General features: G+C 58.5%; 1 protein-coding gene across 17 annotated transcripts; it reads left to right on the top strand.

Annotated features, from left to right (window-relative positions):
- The first annotated feature begins 15 nt into the window (after positions 1-15).
- On the top strand, positions 16-19,120 carry PIAS3 (protein inhibitor of activated STAT 3). Of its 17 annotated transcripts, XM_075074869.1 has the most exons (18): positions 103-118; positions 1,310-1,367; positions 1,468-1,612; positions 2,198-2,346; positions 4,601-5,048; positions 8,737-8,821; positions 9,526-9,576; positions 11,432-11,522; positions 12,994-13,128; positions 13,304-13,409; positions 14,030-14,103; positions 14,620-14,780; positions 15,263-15,399; positions 15,877-16,051; positions 16,346-16,479; positions 17,611-17,648; positions 17,788-17,868; positions 18,223-19,120. In XM_075074869.1, exons 5-18 carry the CDS (start codon positions 4,604-4,606, stop codon positions 18,490-18,492), a joined length of 1,983 nt encoding a protein of 660 aa, XP_074930970.1. In that variant the 5' UTR covers positions 103-118; positions 1,310-1,367; positions 1,468-1,612; positions 2,198-2,346; positions 4,601-4,603; the 3' UTR covers positions 18,493-19,120. The 17 variants fall into 17 exon arrangements, with proteins under 17 accessions (XP_074930979.1, XP_074930965.1, XP_074930972.1 ...); XM_075074866.1 differs by lacking the exon at positions 1,468-1,612 and having other exon boundaries at positions 52-118; positions 2,155-2,346; XM_075074868.1 differs by lacking the exon at positions 1,468-1,612 and having other exon boundaries at positions 97-118.
- Positions 19,121-19,335: the final 215 nt, after the last annotated feature.

Here is a 19,335-nt window from a genome sequence, read left to right as displayed (position 1 = left end):
AGTTGCGCGACGGTCCCTGGCGGCGCCGCCCCTCCCCGGCGCCCTGCGGCCGCGGCGGGTCGCGGAGTTTGCCTCGGCCCCCGGCGGCGCCGCCGCGCCCAAGATGGCGGAGCTGGAGGTGCGGCGGGGCGGGGGGAGGGAGAGGGGAGGGGGCGGCAGGGGCTGTGGAGGGCTGAGAGAGTGAGGCAGTGAGGGGCTCAGGGGGTCTGTGGTGATGGGGTCAGGCAGTGAGGGGCTCAGGGCGTCTGTGGGGCTCAGGGGGCCTGTGGAGATGGGGTCAGGCAGTGTGGGGCTCAGGGGGTCTGTGGTGATGGGGTCAGGCAGTGTGGGGCTCAGGGCGTCTGTGGGGCTCAGGGGGTCTGTGGTGATGGGGTCAGGCAGTGTGGGGGTCTGGGGGGGCTCAGGGGGCCTGTGGAGATGGGGTCAGGCAGTGTGGGGGTCTGGGAGGGCTCAGGGGGCCTGTGGAGATGGGGTCAGGCAGTGTGGGGGTCTGGGGGGGCTCAGGGGGCCTGTGGAGATGGGGTCAGGCAGTGAGGGGGTCTGGGGGGGCTCAGGGGGCCTGTGGAGATGGGGTCAGGCAGTGTGGGGGTCTGGCAGGCGGTGTGGGGCTGGGGCTCAGGCAGCCTGGGGCTGATGTGGGGGCCGAGGGGGCGCCTGGTGCAGGGGGACGTGTGGGGCCGGGGCACCCTGCGGTGGGCCCAGGGAGGTGCGTGGGGCTGGGGGCGTTTGGGAGTGGGACGGGGCGGCCGTGTGGGGCAGGAGCGGGGGGCTGCGGGGCAGTGGGGCGAGGGGTTGTACGGGGGTCCGTGGGGTGGGGGCGGGCGAGCAGGGCTGGGGGGAGCCGGCCTGGGGTGCAGAGGCGAGGGTGGCGGGGTCGGGGCGCGCAGGGGGGCTGAGGCGAGCCGTGGGGTCCCGGCTCGGGGGCAGCACCGTGGGGAGAAGGCGGAGGGTCCAGGGGGGGCGAAGGGAGGGCGCCGGGGTCCGGACCTTTGCGCACCGAGCGGCGGGTGAGGCCGAGCGCGGCAGCGAGCCCGGTGGGCTCATCTGCGAGAGGAGGGGGCCCAGAGACCTTGAGGAGGGGGGCTTCGGAGGTGCAGAGCCGTGGAGCCGAGAGGGAGAAACCCGAAGGAAGGGAGAGCCGGCGCGGTTCAGAGCCTCGGAGGATGCCGGGGGGTCGGCAGGCAGGAGAGGGGACGCTGCGGAGGCAGGTTTGGGGGGCAGAGAGCGTGTAGCATGGTGGTGCTGCACCGGCGCTCGCAGCTGGACGGGGCTTCATCTCCCTCCACTCTCTTCTCGTTTTTTTTTTTAGGCGTCAGAGTGTGTCACCACCTTTGCCCACCAGCCTCTGGAATATGAAATTGCCCCTGGTAACTAATTCCAAAGCTGATTTTTTTTTTTTCTATTTTTCTCTTCCCCCCCCCCCCCCCCTTCTCCTTGTTAGTGGTTTAACACTTCCCCCCCCCGCAGGCTGCAGTATAGGTCTTAGCTGGCTGAAGCGGCCCAGGCGTCCTGCCCCCTTCCCCGTGCTGGGAACAGCAAGACATTTGGGAACCGGCACCTTTTTGGCAGCCAGCCGCAGCAAGAACATAATTCTCCGGAGTCATATTTATCCGTAATCTTTCCAGCAGCGGCCCCCCGATCCAAATTTTGATACTGCTTTATGGCGTGATCTTTCTCCCTCCCCTAAAACTCAAGCCTGACTGCCACGGGAGCCCCCGTCAAGCGGCAAAACAATATTAGTGGAGAAATCGGATCCGATAATTGTAGTTGGGCGACTTGGGGCCGCGCAGAAGCCGAGCTCCGGCAGCTGCATCCCTCGTCCTGCCACGCGGGGATGGAGTTTAGCAGACGGTAAAGCTGAGAGCGACCCAGGGCGAAGCATCCGTAATGTTTTCTGCTCCGCTCCCTCTGCGGATAAACCCCCGCGGAGGAATTCCGGTTTGAGTCTAGACGTGGCTTAGTGCGCAGATTTTAGTCCTCTGGGGTTCGACCCTCCCCGGGCGCCGGCCCTTTCGCTGGAGTTTGTCTTTATTTGAGGCTTCTCCGGTTTGTTTTTGAACCTCCGCTCCCTCGCCCATCTGCCCCGACCCCCTCTCTGGTTTCCTCGCCAGGAGGTTGTTTAAGCTTTTTCCCATCTGTGTCTCATTGTAAAAGCAAGAGGAGCTGGTCAAAACCGAAATGATTTCTCCTTATAAAGCCCGTAGCTGGCTTAGGACGCTTTCCTGCCTTTACAAGACCGAACGGTGACTCCCCAGGAAAGAGAAGAGGTTCGCGGACGTGCCTTGTTCGACAGCGGCACGATCGGACTCGAGTCTGCCGCGGAGCCGGCCGCTGCCCGAGCCTCAGGTGCCCTCCGGGAGCTCTCGATTGCCATCTCTTACGGCCCTAAAGGGAGTTTTTTTTTTCCGCTGCTCCGACACTCCGGGCAGCAATCGGAGAGGCTTCGGGGGTAGATAAGAGCCCACGGCTGCTGCGGCGGTGGTGACACAGCCGTCCTATGTCACGAGCGCGAGCGGTTTTTAACGATAAATGCGAATCTCGTGCTGGTGAGCCCATGCTACACTGATCTCCTGCCGGTCGAGGGGCTCTGCCCGGAGGATTTGCGGGGGGATGGATGTGGGGAGAGGTCGGGTCCTTTCCGATGCAGAGGGAGTTGGCGGGAGGAATATTTGATTGATGCGCGTCCCTACGGTATCTTTTCTGGGAGTTGTTTAAAACAGGCACTGTCAAAGTTGAGAGACCCCAAGTCGAGCTTTTTCCTCTGAAACGACAGCCGTTTCCTGCTCCTAACAAACCCCTTCAAAGGGAGGGGGGAAGGATCAAATTAATCACTCTTCTCTTGAACGTGTCGCCCGGTGAAGGTGATGGGCAAATCCCACGCGACCTTGGGTTTTTTCTACGCAAAACCTTCCTCTGTTCGGCATCAGGGACCGCCCGGCGCTCCTGTACCGACGGAGCCGCCTTTGCAAACTTCACCAAACGCTCTCCTGGTTTTCTTTTTCCCTGCTGGGAAGCAGGACGTCTGCCCCACCATCCTCCCGGGAGGATGCATTTTGGGTAACGCCGTCCTAATACGGCGAATTAAACCGCCTGAAAACCCCGTGGTGCGGGGCCCGGAATGGACTGACGACTGAGCTGTGGGTTACGGGGCTGTTACGGGGCTCTGCCGCGTAACTCGGCATTTATAAGCGCTTCTGGAAGACTCGGGTCTGTTGGATGTAAAGTCGAGATGTTCCCGTCAGCTCTTCCCGAAGGAAAATCAGCTCCGTTGGGTTTGAGAATCAATCCGAAGGTAAAATACGCCTCCCGTTAAACTGATGAGACTCCAGCTTTTATTTTGCTTCCTTTTTTTATCAAAAGGATTGTGGTTTTTGGGTGTTTCTGAGCCAACCTTTCCCCTCTCCCCGCCCTGGTGCTCTGTGGCAGCCGGGCGAAGCCCCTCCGTGGAACTGGCATCGCGGATTTAAACCCCACCAAGCTGTGACTGATCTGAGAACAGTCCTACCGCTGCCGCATCGGATGCCTTTTGGGAGCCTAAAAGGAAAACTCTTCTGAGCTGCAGAGCGGCGCCGAGACTCCCTCGGGCCCTTGTGTCCAAGGGGGAGGGCTGGGAGCTGCCGGACCCCCGCTTTAACCCTTTTTTATTTGCTCGAAAGAAAAGATTGTGCCGTGACACGTAGGAACACGCGCCTGCGAGCGCGTAGGCGCTTCCTAGCGCGCTCTGTCATCTTAAACGCCGGCTTAAATAAGTAATTCCGGAATCGCGTTGCGCGGTCGGGAGAAGGATGATCTTGCAGACGACCATGAGGTCGAGCCGACTTTCTACGTCTGCTATGAGCTTGCCTGCTGTGACTGCCGAGGGGTCTCCGACACCCTTTTTTATTTTTCCTTCTGTGAAACGGGAATAATTCTTTATTTTCCCCTTTTCGGACTTTTTTTCAACTTAACGCTGTCAGGTGTGCCAGGCTCACGGTGAGAATTAGCAGGTCGCTGGTGGGGAGAGTCTCTGCAGCGAGGCAGGGCGGCGCGTGAGGGATGTTTTTCCTTAATTGTGGCCTTCCCTTAATAACCAATGTCTCTTTTTGGATTTGATGTCTGCCCGGGCCAAAACCGGGCCTTCCCAAGGTATATTTTTGAAATAAAAGAATGAAAGCAAGGGCTGAGAACCTCCGCACTCTCCCTGGGGCTTGGCCTCTCTGAGCCAGCCCGGAGAGGCCTTAAAGCGAGAGCTTTAAACCCAGGGAGGTACAAAAAGCTTTAGTTTAAAGGCGAGGTTGGCCCTGGGGGAAACTGTCAGCATTTATTTGAAGGGGAGGCGATTCAGCCGTCCTCTGGGGATCGGAACCTGCTCCGACCTCCGTCGGGTCGGGAAGCGAGCGCCTTTTGCCTTCCCAGATCTGAGCAAAGGAGCTAAAAGTAAACCCAAGCCTAAATAATGACGGTTCTGCTAGTGGCGAGTTGCTGATGACGAGGGGAACCTCAAACTTGACAGTGTCTCTCCCAAGGCCTCCACCATCCTCCTCGGCGAGCCCGTGGCTTGTTTCTGGCCCGCGTCCGCTCGCGCAGCGATTGTAACGGCAGTTGTTTTATTTTCTTGCAGCACATGGTTATGAGCTTTAGGGTATCAGAATTACAAGTTCTCTTGGGCTTTGCTGGAAGGAACAAAAGTGGGAGGAAGCACGAACTTCTCGCGAAGGCGTTACAGCTGCTGAAATCTGGCTGCAGCCCGGCTGTCCAGATGAAAATTAAAGAGCTGTACCGGCGGAGGTTCCCGAGGAAGATCTTAACCCCTTCGGACTTGTCGATGCTCCACGTTCAGGCGGGGCCGCTGCCCTCGGCCGCCGCGCTGGCGCCGGGCACGGCGTGTCACCTGCCCTACGACCGCGGCTCCGGCGCCGTGCCGGTGGCCTTGCCGCCTCCGGCGCCCAAGCACGAGGCGGACGTTCAGCGCTTATCGTCGCCCGTCCACCCCGTCCACCCGGACGTCAAGATGAAGAGGCTGCCCTTCTACGACGTCTACGATGAGCTGATAAAACCCACCACGTTAGGTACGTTGGAAACCGCTCGCTCCTCCTGCTTTTTGGAGGCTCCTTTTGTTTCCTCGGGCAGAGGCGACGGAGCGGGAGCGGCGTGGCTGCGCCCGGCCGGCGGCGTGGATTCAAAAGGCTGATATATCCGGATGGAAGCGGGGTTTTGTAGATGCGTAGAAGGGTTTGGGTGGGAAGGGACCTTCCGAGGCCACCTAGTGCAACCCCACGCCCTGAGCAGGGACGTTTTCCACTAGACCAGGTCACTCAGAGCCCCGTCCAGCCTGGCCTTGGTGTCTCCAGGGATGGGGCATCGACTGCCTGCCTGGGCAGCCTGTGCCGGCGTCGCCACCCTCGGCATAAATAATTTCTTCCTTTTACCTAGCCTGAATCTCTCCTCTTCTAATTTAAAACCGTCACTCTGGTCCTATCGCTGCAGGCCCTGCTAAAAAGCTTGCCCTCATCTTACAAGTACTGAAAGGTGCAATAACGTCTCCGTGGAGCCGCCTCTCCTCCCAACAGCCCCCTCCTCACAGCAGAGGTGCTCCTGCCCTCGCCTGGTCTGGGCCGATAACCCCCAACGCCGGTTTCCTGGTGGCCCACGCGTGGGAGCTTTGAGCTGCTCGTCGGTCTCGTTCCAAATTTATTTGCTTGAAAAAGGGTATTTCTCGCCCAGCCGACACCTCTCCTGTTAAGCGTGTATTTTATAAGCCTACGTAAATTCTGGGTTATTTATCGTTTTCACCTGGTAGAGCCCGGGCTTTTCTCTGTGTTGGGAATTGCGAGGCTTCCTCTGGCCCGTGGTACGCCAGCGTTCGGGTCCTAACCCCCGGAGAGCCAAAGCCTGGCCCAGGTGGCGCGGGCTCCCTTTCCGACCGCCTCAGCGAGCGCCGGGAGAGTGCGTTACAGAAAGCGGTTGGTTATTTTTGCAAACAATTGGTGCTGCAACTTCCAGCAAAACAGCTCCTTAAAACTCCTCTGCCACAGCTGAGTCCTGACTCTGCCTGAATTATTAACAAAACCGGGGTCCTAAAACCTTCCAATATATAAAATTAACGAACCGGTTTACACGTTACGGTCCAGCTGGTTGCAGAGGCGAGGTCGGCTCCGTGTTGGCGAGACAACGTGACCTTGAGCAGGAGGCAAAGAGGGGGCTCGAATTTAACGGTGAAAGGGCAAAGCCGCTTGTTTCTCGACGCGATGAGGAGGCCGAGCGCTCCGATGCTGCCCCGTGTGTGAAACAGGGAAAACAAACCGCCGGGGTTTTTGCCGAATTCCAGAAAAGTTGTGAGTTCGCTGAAAACGCCGGTGGGGAGGCGTACGGCGCGGCGTTCGCCCCGGTGGGTTTGGGAGCGCTGCCGCACCGGGGCTGACCCGGGCCCCTGGAGCAGGGAGATTTATTCTGGTTTTCAGAGTAAGCTACTAGTTGTATTTTTACTGTCGGTCGAGCCCTTCTGGCCTAGATCCACCCACCTTACGCCTTTCAGATGGTTTTCGCTTGGATTCAGGGTTGTTTTTCTTTCCTATAAACGCAGGTCACGTTTGCTGAAGTGGAGCTGAGCGTGGCTGTGCTCGGCCGCAAGCCGCGCGCCCTTTGGGGAGGGTTGGTTTCGCTCCTGTTTTGCTAAAAACTGACTTTTCTTAGGTTTGGCTTTGTTCGCTCCCTCAGACAACCTGCGGTTAAGGCTCTGCCCTGAAATGGGATACTCGCCTTGCAGAAGAAATGGTTGTTTTTTTTTTTCTCTCCCCCGATAAAAATTTATGTCTTTGTGCTGGAACTTGAAAGAGTTCTGATGTAATTCCCAGGGGATCGTGGGCTTTTTATTTTTGGCTCCTGGTGGTTTGTGTCTTTCTTTCCCCTTCAGCTGTGTAAACGTCCCCTTCCCGTTCTGTTCTTTTAGTTCCTCGGGACAGTTTGTTATAAGTATCCAGCTATGAAGGTCGCGGCGTTGGAAAAATGCCCAAAATAAGCAATAGGTGGGAAGTAATCATGAGAAAACAGGGAGGGCGGTGATGGGTGAAGGCAGCGACGCGGGGTTGATGATAAAGCCTCCTGCTCCCGCCACGCTCTGTTTGCTGCAGGTGAGGAAGACCCAGGCTTCGGCATTCCCCCTCCCCACGCCTCTGGCTGTGTTTCCGGGGGTTTCGGAGGCGTCGGCGTCCCTCTCCGGGCCGGATGAAGGCTGCCGACAGAGCCGTAACGCCGGTTATAAACGGGTCGTAAGGTGGAGGTTGGTGATTGATTATAGAGGTGGCAGAGGACAGAGAAAACGGTGGGTACTGGTTAGCACCGCCTTGACGCCGGGCGGCTTCACCCCGGCTCTGTTTGGAGCAGAATCGGGACGTGATTTTATCATCGAGAGCGCGAAAAGCTCAGGCAGGAAATCCTAAGATGCTCAAAATTCCTCTGAATTCCTCCGGACTGGGGCTGCCAGCCTGTCGAACTGGCAGGTCATCTGCCAGGAAACTCGGGGCCTCGCATTCCTCGCGTTCCTGAGCTGCAGGAGGCCGGAGAAGCCAAACCCCGCCGAGGAATCTGCGCTTGAACGTGCTTTTTGGGGAGGCCGGAGCAAGGGCGTCCCTCTGGGAAGGCAGGTGGCACGGAGGCCAGGGAGCTAACCTCCTCCTCTGCGGACCTCTGGTCGCCTCGGATGGTCGTGCAAGCGTTACCCAACTCCGTGAAAGAACTAAGAGGGCCGGAAGGTGCGATTTACGCCAACACGTGCCGCTGGGGTAACGCCCTCGGCTTCGTTTGCTCCTGAGCCGGGGGTGCTCCGCGTCCCGCCGAGCTCCGGCGGGAGCTGCTGCTGCGCAGGACCTCTCCCCACGGGTGTAAGAACGGGCGCGGAAGAGGCCAAATCGTCTCTTTTGCAAATGACGTTGGCTTGAAACGTGGGCGGTGTTCGGTCCGGGGTAGTGATGCTCTGCAGGTGCCGATGAAACAGCTCAGGTTGTTGCGAGGGAGGCGGGCACCTGCCGGTTTTACCCAGGGGGAAGCTCAGGCGCAAAGGAAGCGGCTCGGTTAAGGTCAGGGTAGGAGAGGGGGAAATGCTGGTTTATTTTCACGTGTTCTTACCGTGCTCATCCCTAACCCTCACGTAAAATTCTCGACTCTCCCGTGACGTGGCTTTCTCCACCCGTGCTTATTTTTTGTCAGACCATGGCTGGTTTTCTCTGAATTCCCCGTGACTCCGTCCGTGTGCCCGAGGAGGAAGTGGCAGCGCCCGATTATTGTTCAGCAGCCGTACTTACTCCCTGACCGCAGCAATTGCTCTAATTTCTAGGGCAGTGGATGACCCCTGGCATTCCCTTAGCTCCGCTTTCAGTCTCGCTCCTCCCGACCTCTCCGCTGATCCCTGGGCAACGCCGTCTGGCTCCTCCAGGGCTCGGGAGGCTGCTGCAGACCCGGCAGAGCAAGGGGGTGCGTTTCCCCGCGTCCTCGCCGTTTGCTCTCAGCGCAAACCACTTTACTTTCCCGGATCGCGGTTTTCTTTTGTAAATAAAATGATGGAAACCAAATATCTGCCTCGACAGACAGACCTGGCGCTTGGTGACGTGGCCGAGGACTCAAGGGTCCCTGCACGGAACTGCCAATAATTTTGACACCGTATTGCCTTCCGCTTTTAGCGGATGCTCAGTGAGTCTCAGCGCCTGCAGGTGTAAAAATGACCCAACGATGGTTTAATTTCTCTTAAATCCTCTCTTTCAGCCTCAACGAACAGCCAGAGGTTTGAAGAAGCTCACTTCACCTTTGCTCTAACCCCGCAGCAAGTTCAGCAGATCCTCACCTCCCGGTAAGCGAAAGGGTGGCTCCCCGGGTGCCGAGCAAAGCGCGTGTGGCCTCCCCGCTGCGGCTGCGCCGTCTCCCCCGGCGGAACGGAGTCGGGAGGAAAAGCACGGGCTGAGTTGGGGTGAGCGAGCCGGCAGGTGAGGAGGTCGGGGACGGCCGGAGTAGGAGGAAGAGCCGAATCTTAAAACGATTTGTGTGTCTCTGCTGTGGTTATTCTCAGTACGGGAGAATAAAATGCCGAGTTGGGCATAAAAAGGGTTGTTCCTTGATGTCAGCGGTGCTGTGCTGCTCCTGGACCTGCCCAAGAGCCTGCGGAGCTGAATTACGCTCTGGGAGAGAGAAAATGTGGTAACTGGGTTAAAACCATGCAAGTTCATCCCAAAATTCAGGACCGGCCTCCGCCGCGGTTCGTCTGCCTCGGCGAGGCTGCGGTTGGCATCGTACTCTCACGACTCGGCAGCGGCACGAACCTTGGAGGTTGATTTTTCTCCTCTCCCCACTGGGCTTTCGCTTTGTGGCCTTGTTTTGGGAGTTTTGCCTCCTGGTCCGGACAGCGCCGACCTCTTCGCAACTGAGCTGCGCCGGGTTATTCGTAAAACACCTCCCGCCTCTCGCTATCCCTGTAACTTCCTAAAAATTTTGGCTGTTGTAGCTGTCGCTCCCTGCTGAGCGCTGCCGCCGGCCTTAAGACCTCCTTTTCTCTTGCAGAGATATCCTACCGGGCGCCAAATGCGATTACACCGTACAGGTGCAATTAAGGTAAGGCAAGGCCTATTCGGTGAAGGCACTGAGTCCTCCCCGAGCCAGCGTGTCCGTTTGTCCGTCGTTCTGGTGGATCCGGCCTTCAGCGCTTGATTCGCTTTGAACCGGCGCGGCGGATCGCTCGGAGGGGGTGTTCCGTGTTCGGAGCACCGGTTTCCATACGGGAGCGAGGGGTTCTCTAACGAACCGTCTGAGGGTGACGCTTCGCTGGCACAGGCGGCCGGGCCTTCGCACAAGTTCTCTTGATTTCAAGCGCAGTGAAATGGAATCTTTCCCCGAATTTTGCACGCTTACGTAGACCTCGCTGCTTCTTCTCCGTAACTCTTTGCCTGTTGGCAGGTTCGTCACAAAAGGTGGAATAAGACGCAGAAACGTTACCTTAAAATCCAAAGGGTGTTTTTTTTTTAAATATTTGCCCAGTTGTTAGTCATGAAAATCCAAGACACGTTGGCGAGCGTGAGCCGGAAAATACCTGCGGGTTCCCCCCCGATTCTTGCAGTCGGCGCCAGGGTGGTTATTTAAGTCCTGCGGTGCTGAACAGGAACTGAGGGGCTCTTGCCCGAAGTTCAGCCCTTGGCCCTTTTAATTTTAAAAGTGCTTTTAACCTTTTTAACCTTTAACTCTTAAAATTAAGCCTTTGCCCGTTAAATTTTATTCTCAGGGGTCTCCTGGGGCGTCGCGAGCGCATCCCTTCGCCTGAAGAAGCGAACCCTTATTCAGCAAAGTTTAGCGCAGGGGTTAAGAACGATGGCGGGATCGTTCCCGCTCTCCCGCTGTGTTCTCCCGTTCCCAGGCGAGGCAAAGATTAACTCTCAGTTTTATCATTTGCTTTATTTGGCAAGCCGAGAGAGGGAGAGAGAGGTCAAAACCCGAGGAGATGAGATTTATTTCTCGTGAGCGTTGGTGGCGCGGCTCTGCATCGGCGCGACGTGCCAGGCCTTGGTCCCGCAGCGCGGACAAAGCCGGCCGCGGTGACGGCCTGCCTCTCGGCGGGGCCGGGCTTTCGGCGTGGGGAGCCGTCTCCGGCCGAGCACCCTCCTTTGGGAGAAAAGAGGGCGCGCGGCCGCCTGATTAAATGGGATTAGGACTTGGACCGGAGCCCTGCCTGGGTCGCTGGTGCCGACGGCTGGACTCGATGATCTTAAAGGGTTGTTTTTTTTTCCCCCCACCTAAACGATTCCCCGGTGCGGGCGGCGGCGGCCGGACGTCACGTGGTGGCGGAGAGCCCAGCCCGCCCGATCGTGAGACTCGCTTTGGGTCAAACGCCGCTTTTTAGTTCCTCAGGTGCTTTTGCTGGGGGACCTGGACAGGTATAGTTCCTCACACCTCGAAGAGCTGCAGGATCCAGAGGCGAAGTTGGACACGAACGTGCCCAAACCTGGATTAAACCATCCGACGCGCCGCCGCTGCTGCTTTGGGAATTGTCTCGGGGCGGACGGCACTCCTTCACCCCAAACGGCACCCGCGCTGGCCGGCCCGCCTCCGCCCTCACTCGCTTCCCGTCGGTTTTTGGAATGGCATTAGGCCAGAGAAATGCCATTTGCCTTTGAAACGGCGATTCTGGATAGCTTAGATTGTCACCGGGGCCGAATAAAACCGGCCCTGCCCCCGCACGCTTCGCAGCGTGCCCTCAGCGATTGTTTTAAGCCGCCGGCGTCGCGTCTTGTGTCTCCTGTCGCTTCGGCCGCGCGTAGGGTTTGGAACACGCGGGGGCTGTCGCCTGCCTCTGTGTTCTCTGCCCGTTGATCCGCTCTGCTTGGGAAACGTTTTTCCCTTTTCGAGGGAAGTTTGGCTGCTGTTTTTTTTCTTTTTGTCGCCACTCACTCGCCGGTTTCTCCCTCCTGCTCCTCAGGTTTTGCTTGTGTGAAACCAGCTGTCCCCAAGAAGATTACTTCCCTCCTAATTTATTTGTCAAGGTCAATGGAAAACTCTGTCCCCTGCCTGTGAGTAAATCTTATTTCTTCTTAATATGTTGTAGACTAAAGCCCGCCCTTTAGCGCGGCTGCGGCTGCCAGCCAGCGCAGCGGAAACGTATTTTCTGGAGATTAAAGACTGACTTGAGGGAACGGCGTGCTCGGGGTGCAAACCCTACTTCGTGTGAGAGGGCTGGGGACTGGTGCTGAAAGCTGCTCTTTGATCCCAGGAGAGTGGTCTTTAAGTAGAAGAATATGCAAACCTTGGGCCTGATTTTTCAGCCGGCAGATTCCCTCTTGTTTCTCGGAATGCCTCTTTTGACGAGAAACTGGCAAATAAAAACACGGAGTAAAAATCTGAGTTTAATGGAGTGACGGCACTGCCTTTAGTTTATCGCGTTGCCGGAAGACCTGGACGCTCCGGTCGGCAGGCTGGGCTCCTTTGTGCCGGGTAATGTGTAAAAAAACGTGGTAAGAAATGGTGCTCGCCCCGGTTTCCAGTCCAAAAAGGGACGCGGTTCAGTGCCATGCCTAGGAAGGTGTGGGGGGTTTGACGGGCCCCGGCCAGCGCCCTGCCAGCCGCCCCGGGCTGCCTTCGCTCCGCCGTAGCTGCCTCTTTTTGCAGTCCAACCTGCAGAACAGCCTCTGCCGGAGCCGCTCCCTTAATATTTTTGAGAGCTTCGCATTTTTTGCCTCAGATATTCTGCCTGGTTTTGGCCGAGACCGTTAGTAACCTGCTTTTAAAAAAAAAAGACAAAAAAACCCTAAATAAAACCAGGCTGTTTCCGGCCTCGAGGGGCAGAAAGAGGGAAGTGCACGGGAGGTGCGAGCTGGCCGAAGGGTCCCCCCCCCCGTTCCTGCTCTCGGATGAGGTTTCTTGCCTTCGTTTGGATGAGTCATCTGCAGCTGAGAAGCTGTTTGGATGGGCTTTCGCATCGCAGCAGCTCAACCAGAACGCTGCCTCTGCTTAATCTAACGGGTGGCCGCTGAATCGGTCTCGAGCGGCCCAGTCGAAGGGAGGGCGATGAAAAAAAGGGCGACGCCAACCTCTGACATACGGAGGAGGCACTCTGAATAACGGGGAGGGTTTCGAACCACGTTGGCCCGTGGATGTGATGAAGCAAAAATAAGATCGACGGGCGTTTTGGCACGGGGGGAGGTGTAATTTTCCAGCTTCCCAGCCTCGTTGAACCGGGGAGGATTCGCTTTTTAATTCAACGCCATTGGTGCGCAGCCCATCACGGGCTGACAGACCTGTGCTCGGGGGGGCTTGCGATGGGACCCCAGCGCGCTCATCAGCGTGAGGGAAACCTTTATTCCCCATTTCTTAACGTTGAGGAATAATAATAATAATGGACTGCTTTGAGATCTGTAGATCAATTCTCACGCGGGCTCTAAGGTGCGACGTGGCGTGAAGAGGTCGGGCTTGGAGATTCTCCTGCGTGGCTTTAAACCTCGGGGAGAATTTGTTTTACGCCGGGTAACCTTTCTGCCTTCGCAGGGTTATCTCCCGCCCACAAAGAACGGCGCAGAGCCCAAACGACCCAGCCGCCCCGTCAACATCACTCCGTTGGCGCGACTTTCGGCAACTGTCCCGAACACGATTGTGGTGAACTGGTCCTCAGAGTTCGGCAGGGTGAGGCGAGGCGAAAGCCGTTCCCCGTTTCGCTGCCGCTCCTTCACAGCCTCGGGTCCGCGCGGCGGGATCGAGGTCGTTCTTGCAGCAGCGTCGAGCCGTGCAGAGCCGCGAGGGCCCTCCCCTTTCTGGTGGGGCGCTCGGGCTCTGAGCGGCGCCGGCTTCTTCTCAACAGAACTACTCGCTGTCGGTGTACCTGGTGAAGCAGCTGACCTCGGTGACGCTGCTACAGAAGCTGAGAGCCAAGGGCATCCGAAATCCAGACCACTCGCGAGCCCTGAGTGAGTAAGGGAAGGCGTAACCCTGCCTGATCCACCGCCCTGCGGGGTGGGGTGGGGGGGACGGAGCCGGTGCGCAGCCGCGGGCGAGGGCAGCGCAGCTCTTGGCGGGTGTCCCTTCTCACCCGCCCCGGCGGGCGCTGGCTGAGCCCTCTTGATGCGAACTCGACGGGAAGGTGAGGATCGTAAAGATGACAGATTCTTTTTCGGCGCTGCCGCTCCACGAAGCCCTAAACCGAACCGCTCTCCAGCTCGCTGCCCGCCCCGTTGCGATACTTGCCACGCTCTGCCCGCGGAGGAGCAGCGGGAGGGGTGCCGGTGCTGCTCACGCTGGGATCGTACGCTGCTTCCCGCCGAGCCTGCGCTGCCCTTTCACGGGCAGGCTGTGAAACCTTGCAGGTCGGGACCGTCCCTTCGTGCTGCGCGCGTGGGCCAGCCGAGGGGACTCTCGCCCGAGCTGTTGACCCGGCAGTAATAACATCCGCCGTCGTAAGCGTTACCGGCCCGTAATTTGGATAATAAGCGTCGCGGTGCAAATTAGCAATCGCGCCTTCCGCGTGCACGCGTGGAAAAGGAGGAGGATGTTGACAGGAGACCTATTTTTTCCCCTCCTCTTCTTTCAGTCAAAGAAAAACTGACAGCTGATCCCGACAGCGAGATAGCGACGACGAGCTTACGAGTTTCCCTGATGTGTCCAGTAGGTTTCTACCCTTTTTTTTTTTGGTTCATTTTACTCGGACAGGCCTTTGCGAACAGCTTCCCCTTTTACCTTCCCGCTGCATGAGAATGCTTCGGAGTGAGAGCCGGCGCTGCTGCCGCCCTGCTTTTTTGTTGAAAAGTCAGCTTTGATTCCTAAAAAACAAAAGCAGAACCGCTTTCTTTCATGCTTTAAAAAAAAAAAAATCGCTGAGATTGTTGGCCTGAGCCGCCAACAAACGTCCTCCGTTGACCTGATCCTCGTCCTTCACCTTTAGCACATGTTCGAGGTGGAAGCGAGCCTAAAACAAAAGAAAGAAAAGGCAACAACGCCCTCAGGAGAGCCTGTTTTCTCTCGCACGTTAATTCTTCCTTGATGTTTAGCTCAACGTCTTGCTAGAGCGCTGGGCAGGGGAGGGAAGGGACTGCACGGGGGGCGACAGCGCTGGCTTTGCCCGGCGCCGTGAGGGGCGGTTCGTGCAAAACCGGCTGCGTTTCCCGCTTCTTGTCCCGGCAGCTGGGTAAGATGAGGCTGATCGTGCCCTGCCGAGCCACCACGTGCACCCACCTCCAGTGCTTCGACGCAGCTCTGTATCTGCAGATGAACGAGAAGAAACCCACGTGGACTTGTCCTGTGTGCGACAAGAAAGCCCCGTACGACAACCTGATAATCGACGGGTGAGCGGGGCAGGCTTCGCGCACGCTCTTCGGCCTTGTAACGTTTATCTTCCAAGGCTCACCCTCTGACGGTCGCGTATATCCACGAGTTACGGCCTCCGGCAACTTAAAATCCGATTTCCATGCCCTGAACCGCTTTTGATGCCAATCTGGAGAGGTTTCTCCCGAAGAACAAGGAGCCTTTGTCAAAATCTTGGCTTCCTTGCTGGCGGCCTCTGCGGAGGCGGTAACGAGGGAACCCGCTTACCGGGGTTTGAACGGGGCCCTGGAACAGCCCATCGCGAAACCACCCTCCAGGTGACGTTGGCACAGGTTTTAGAAGAGAAATCCTTTTTTATTTCTTATAAAACGTAAATTACATTGATTGATTAAATACGCCTCGGCACCAGCGGTCCCCTGTCGTTTCTGCCGCCCGCGTGCGCGTATTTAGGCGCGAGTCCTTGCCGTGTTTGCCCTCCCCAGCTTGTGCTCTCGCCCGGCAGGTTGTTCATGGAAATCCTGAACTCCTGCACGGACTGCGACGAGATACAGTTCATGGAGGACGGCTCCTGGTGCCCCATGAAGCCGAAGAAGGAGAACCAGGAGGTGTGCCAGGCGGCGGCCTTCGCTGGCATCGAGGGTACGCGCGCTACGGTCACCAGCTCTGTGGGTTTTTTTCTTTAGATATCCTGTTTTGCCAAAGCAACATTTACAGTTACAATTTTTACGTTCACAAAGCAACATTCAGAGCTTTTTCTTACGTTCACAAGGCGACATTTGGAGCGTTTCAGATCCCATCCGGGAACTGGTATTTGGGATCATGGTGAAATACCAGCAGCGCGCTGGGCACGTAGCCCACCGCTGTGGAGTAAGTGCTAGAAAAAAGCAAGAAAAATGGAGATTCTTCTTGAAACTGCAGCATTAATGCCGGGGCGGGGGTGGCTATGGAGACCTCGCCGTTAGTGCGGGGATGACGCTTCTCTTCTGGGACGGGGCGTGGGTTTGCTACGAGCTCTGTGCAAGTCCTGAGTCTATGTCGTAGCGCTCGCAGGGGCGGTTGCTTTTGGGCTCGTCTCCGTTTCAGCAGCTGAAGGCGATCGCTGGTTTTCCTCTGCAGCCAGCGCCCTTCACGCCGTGAGCTCCGAGGGCAAGAACTCTCCGGAGGGCAAGAAAAAGGTGGAGGTTATCGATCTCACTCTGGACAGCTCGTCGGACGAGGAGGAGCCGCCGCCTGCCAAGAAGCAATGCCCGGTCTCCGGCACGGCTCTTCCGACGGCGCCGGGGCCCAAGGGGTAAGGCAGCACCGGCACCCCCCGGCTCTGCTGGGCTTTGGCTGCTTTTGCTTCCTTTCCTGAGCGCCGATGCCGTCGCGGGGACCGGATCCGAGCCCGCTCCGGCCCCGGGAAGCGCTGCTGCTACTTTCCGCGCCGGGCCAGGGTGAGGTGACGCCGGCTTTCACCGCGCGCAAGAGGGAGGCTTTGTTTTTGCTGTGGGCGTGGTAGCATCGGGGCTTGGGGGGTTATTTTTGCTGATAACGATGCTGTTGTGCTTCCGTTGAGGTTTGTCGGGTCTGTGTTCTGTTCCAGGGTATTGAGTATTGATCACCAGCCGCCTTCTGTGCTTCGGAGTCCTCCCGTGGCAGCTCTCGGCAGCGACTACCTCTCCAACCTCCCCCTTACCGACTACCACCCTGCCTACCAGCTGCCCTCGGAGCTTCAAGGTAACAACAGAGACCTCTGGCAGCGCTTTGCCAATACGCACGATGGTGCCAGTTTACCAGACTACGGCGCCGGCCGGTGCCCCGGCCTCTCCCGCTGAGCTACGGGGGCCTCGGGCCCGCTCGCACACGTAGCCCTTCCCGGCCTGGCAGCAGCTGCTGCGGAGCCGGGTGAGTATTTCTGAGGGGCAGAATTCACTGGCCCAACGCAGGGGAGGGAAGAAGGAACCTAGAGCACCTCCCTCCCGGGGAGAGGTTTCTCCAGGGGCCTGCAGGTGGGCCTTGGCGGACACAGCCACTTGGAATCTGGGTGTTGGAGGCGGCGGGGAGGAACAACCCAGGTTTTGGCTGGTTACTGTGTCCCGGGGCCACCAAGGAAACGCGGCCGTGACGTCCTGTCGCGGGCTCCTCGTCTTCCTGGCTGGCAGGAGGGGTGCGGGCTGTGCCCCCGTACCCAGCAGAAAGAGGGAGAGGCTCGCAGCTGTGGTTAATAATAAGTTAATAATAAACCCTTCCCAGAAACCGGCGGGTCCGGGGGTCCCCGGGCGCTTCATGGGAACGAGACGCGCCTCGATGGTCCCCAGGGTAGGCGGCGTTTAAAGCCTGGTTTTACGGGCAGCTCTCCGGAGGGACGAGGCGCCGGGCTGGAGCTGCCAGGTCAGCGGCAGAGCCCTGAAACGCGCTCTCAGTCCCGCGGGTGCCGCTCACCCGTCCCTCGCGCCGAGTTTGCCATCGATGGAATCGCTTTGCCCCGCACCCGCGCGCAGCCTTTGCGGCACGGTCGGAAGCGTCTCGGTGCCACCAGCCCGGACGGGGCTGCGCCGACCCAGCCCTCAGCCGCTTGCTGAGCTCTGCTGGGTCTGGATTTCGGTGCCGCGACAGCTCTAGGGAAGCGACGTTGAACTCGCCCCGTGCTGTTGCGGTGCTGAGGCCACGCGATGAGTCACGGGGGGCTGCAGGAACGCAGCAGGAGCTCGCGATGGAGCTGGAGCTGACCGCGGCGGGGTATCAAGTGCTCAGAGGCGCTTTGAACCCGTCAGCTCCCGGCTCCACGTCCCCACGCTTTGGCTCCTCTTCCTGCCAGAAGTTCAGTCACTGTCAAGAGATTTATTTTCCCCCTTTCTATTTTTCTAGGTCTGGATTTGTTTTCCTTCCTTCAAAGTGAAAATCAGGTAAGTGGGGGGGGGGGGGGGGGCGTGGTTTTTTTTGTTGTTTCGGTTTTCTTTCCCCCTTGCCAAATCTGCAGACTGGCAAACACATCCCTCTCTGCTCAGCCAACCTTCCTCCTCCACCGTCTTCCTCCTTGTTAAGGTGGATTCAGAACTGCCGGGGGCTCAGAGGTGGAAGTACTTTCCTTCTCTGAGGCTGAATCCACGCAGGCGGAGAGCAATGGTAGGAAGCGGGGGGATTTGGCGGCAGTCGCCGAGCGTTCTCCCGTCCCCGTTGCGCGGGGGCGGCTCGGGGCCGGGCACGGACCTCCGGGGCGGTCGCTGCAGGCTCCGTCGTCTTTCTCTGTGCTGGGCTTTATTTCTGGCTGCTGCCACGCGTCTCCTCGGCCGTTCTCATCCCGGGCTGTGCCGACGAGGCGGCGGGTGTTGATGGTCTTGGTAAACTGGTACACCGGTTTGGGGAGCCCCGGGGGCGACCCCTGTGCGAGCTGTCCTCTCGGTGGGCGCGTGCTCCCCCCCCCCCCCCGAAGGGCTGCGTGTGGCCGGAGCTGACGCGGGGCTTCCCTTCGCCCGGCAGCACTACAGCCCTTCCGTGATCACCTCCCTGGACGAGCAGGATGCGCTCGGCCACTTCTTCCAGTACAGAGGCGCGTCGAGCCACTTCGTGAACGTGAACCCCCTGGCCCCGGCGCTGGCAGGATCCCACGGCGCCGCCAGCCCGGCCGGCGGCCGCATCAGTAGCATCGTCTCCACTGGCGCGCTGCGGGAGGGCCAGGGACGCGGCGGGGCGATAAGTAGCGGCGCGGCGCTGCCGGGCTGCAGGCCGGACGTCATCTCCCTGGACTGAGGCCGTGGGGACGGGCGCCGAGGGCGCGTTTCCAGCCGCCCGTCCCGTCCCTCCACGACGGTGCTGGCGTGGGTGTAATTACGATGTATTTTTTTAAAAGAAAAAAGGGAGATTTTCCTCCTTTGAAATACTCCCAGCGCGGACCTGTACAGGGAACAAACAGATGATCTATATTTTTCAGTCGCAGCTTTTGTACATATAAAACTCCAAAGACTCCCCCGTTCCTCCGCCTACGCGAGGACTAACCGAAGGTTGCGTCGGCTCCGGGGGACGACGCGTCACCCGTTGCACAAATTATTTATCTATTTAAACGTGTACTTTAGTTTGTAACCTCTGCGGCGACGCACCCGCTGCTTCGCGAGCGTCCCAACAACGGGCTCGTTCCCCAGCGCGTCTCCCCGGTCCCGCAGCCGGCGGCGGGGCTGCAGCGCGGCCAGGCCTCGCGCGTAGCAATTATTTTTAGCACCTTTTATTTGAACTGTTCCTTCCCCGAACTCGGAGGCGGCGGCGCTGCCGGTGGCCGGGGACGGGGGGGAGCGGCGCACACTGTCCCGCTTGGGCCGTTTCCTATTTCTTGTATCGTAACCGCGGTAAATATTTCAAGGCAATAAAGGTGGAAGTCCCAGAGGACCCGGCAAACCGCTGCCGCTCTGCTGTGAGAAGCTGGGGAGCAGGAGGGTGCTGGGATCCTCCTGCCCACGCTCCGAAACCCTTCCGAATGGCTTTTTGGATTTCCTTGACTTCTGGATTTTGGAAATTCCCCGCTGGAGGAGGACTCTGCTTCCAGTTTGGAGCTTGGTGGCGCCGCTCCAGGTACTCCCGGGGTGACGTCTTTTGTCGACC

The sequence above is a fragment of the Phalacrocorax aristotelis genome, chromosome 25 (assembly GCF_949628215.1).
Source record: "Phalacrocorax aristotelis chromosome 25, bGulAri2.1, whole genome shotgun sequence".
Lineage (NCBI taxonomy): Eukaryota > Metazoa > Chordata > Aves > Suliformes > Phalacrocoracidae > Phalacrocorax > Phalacrocorax aristotelis.
This window is presented reverse-complemented; position numbering and strand designations above follow the sequence as displayed.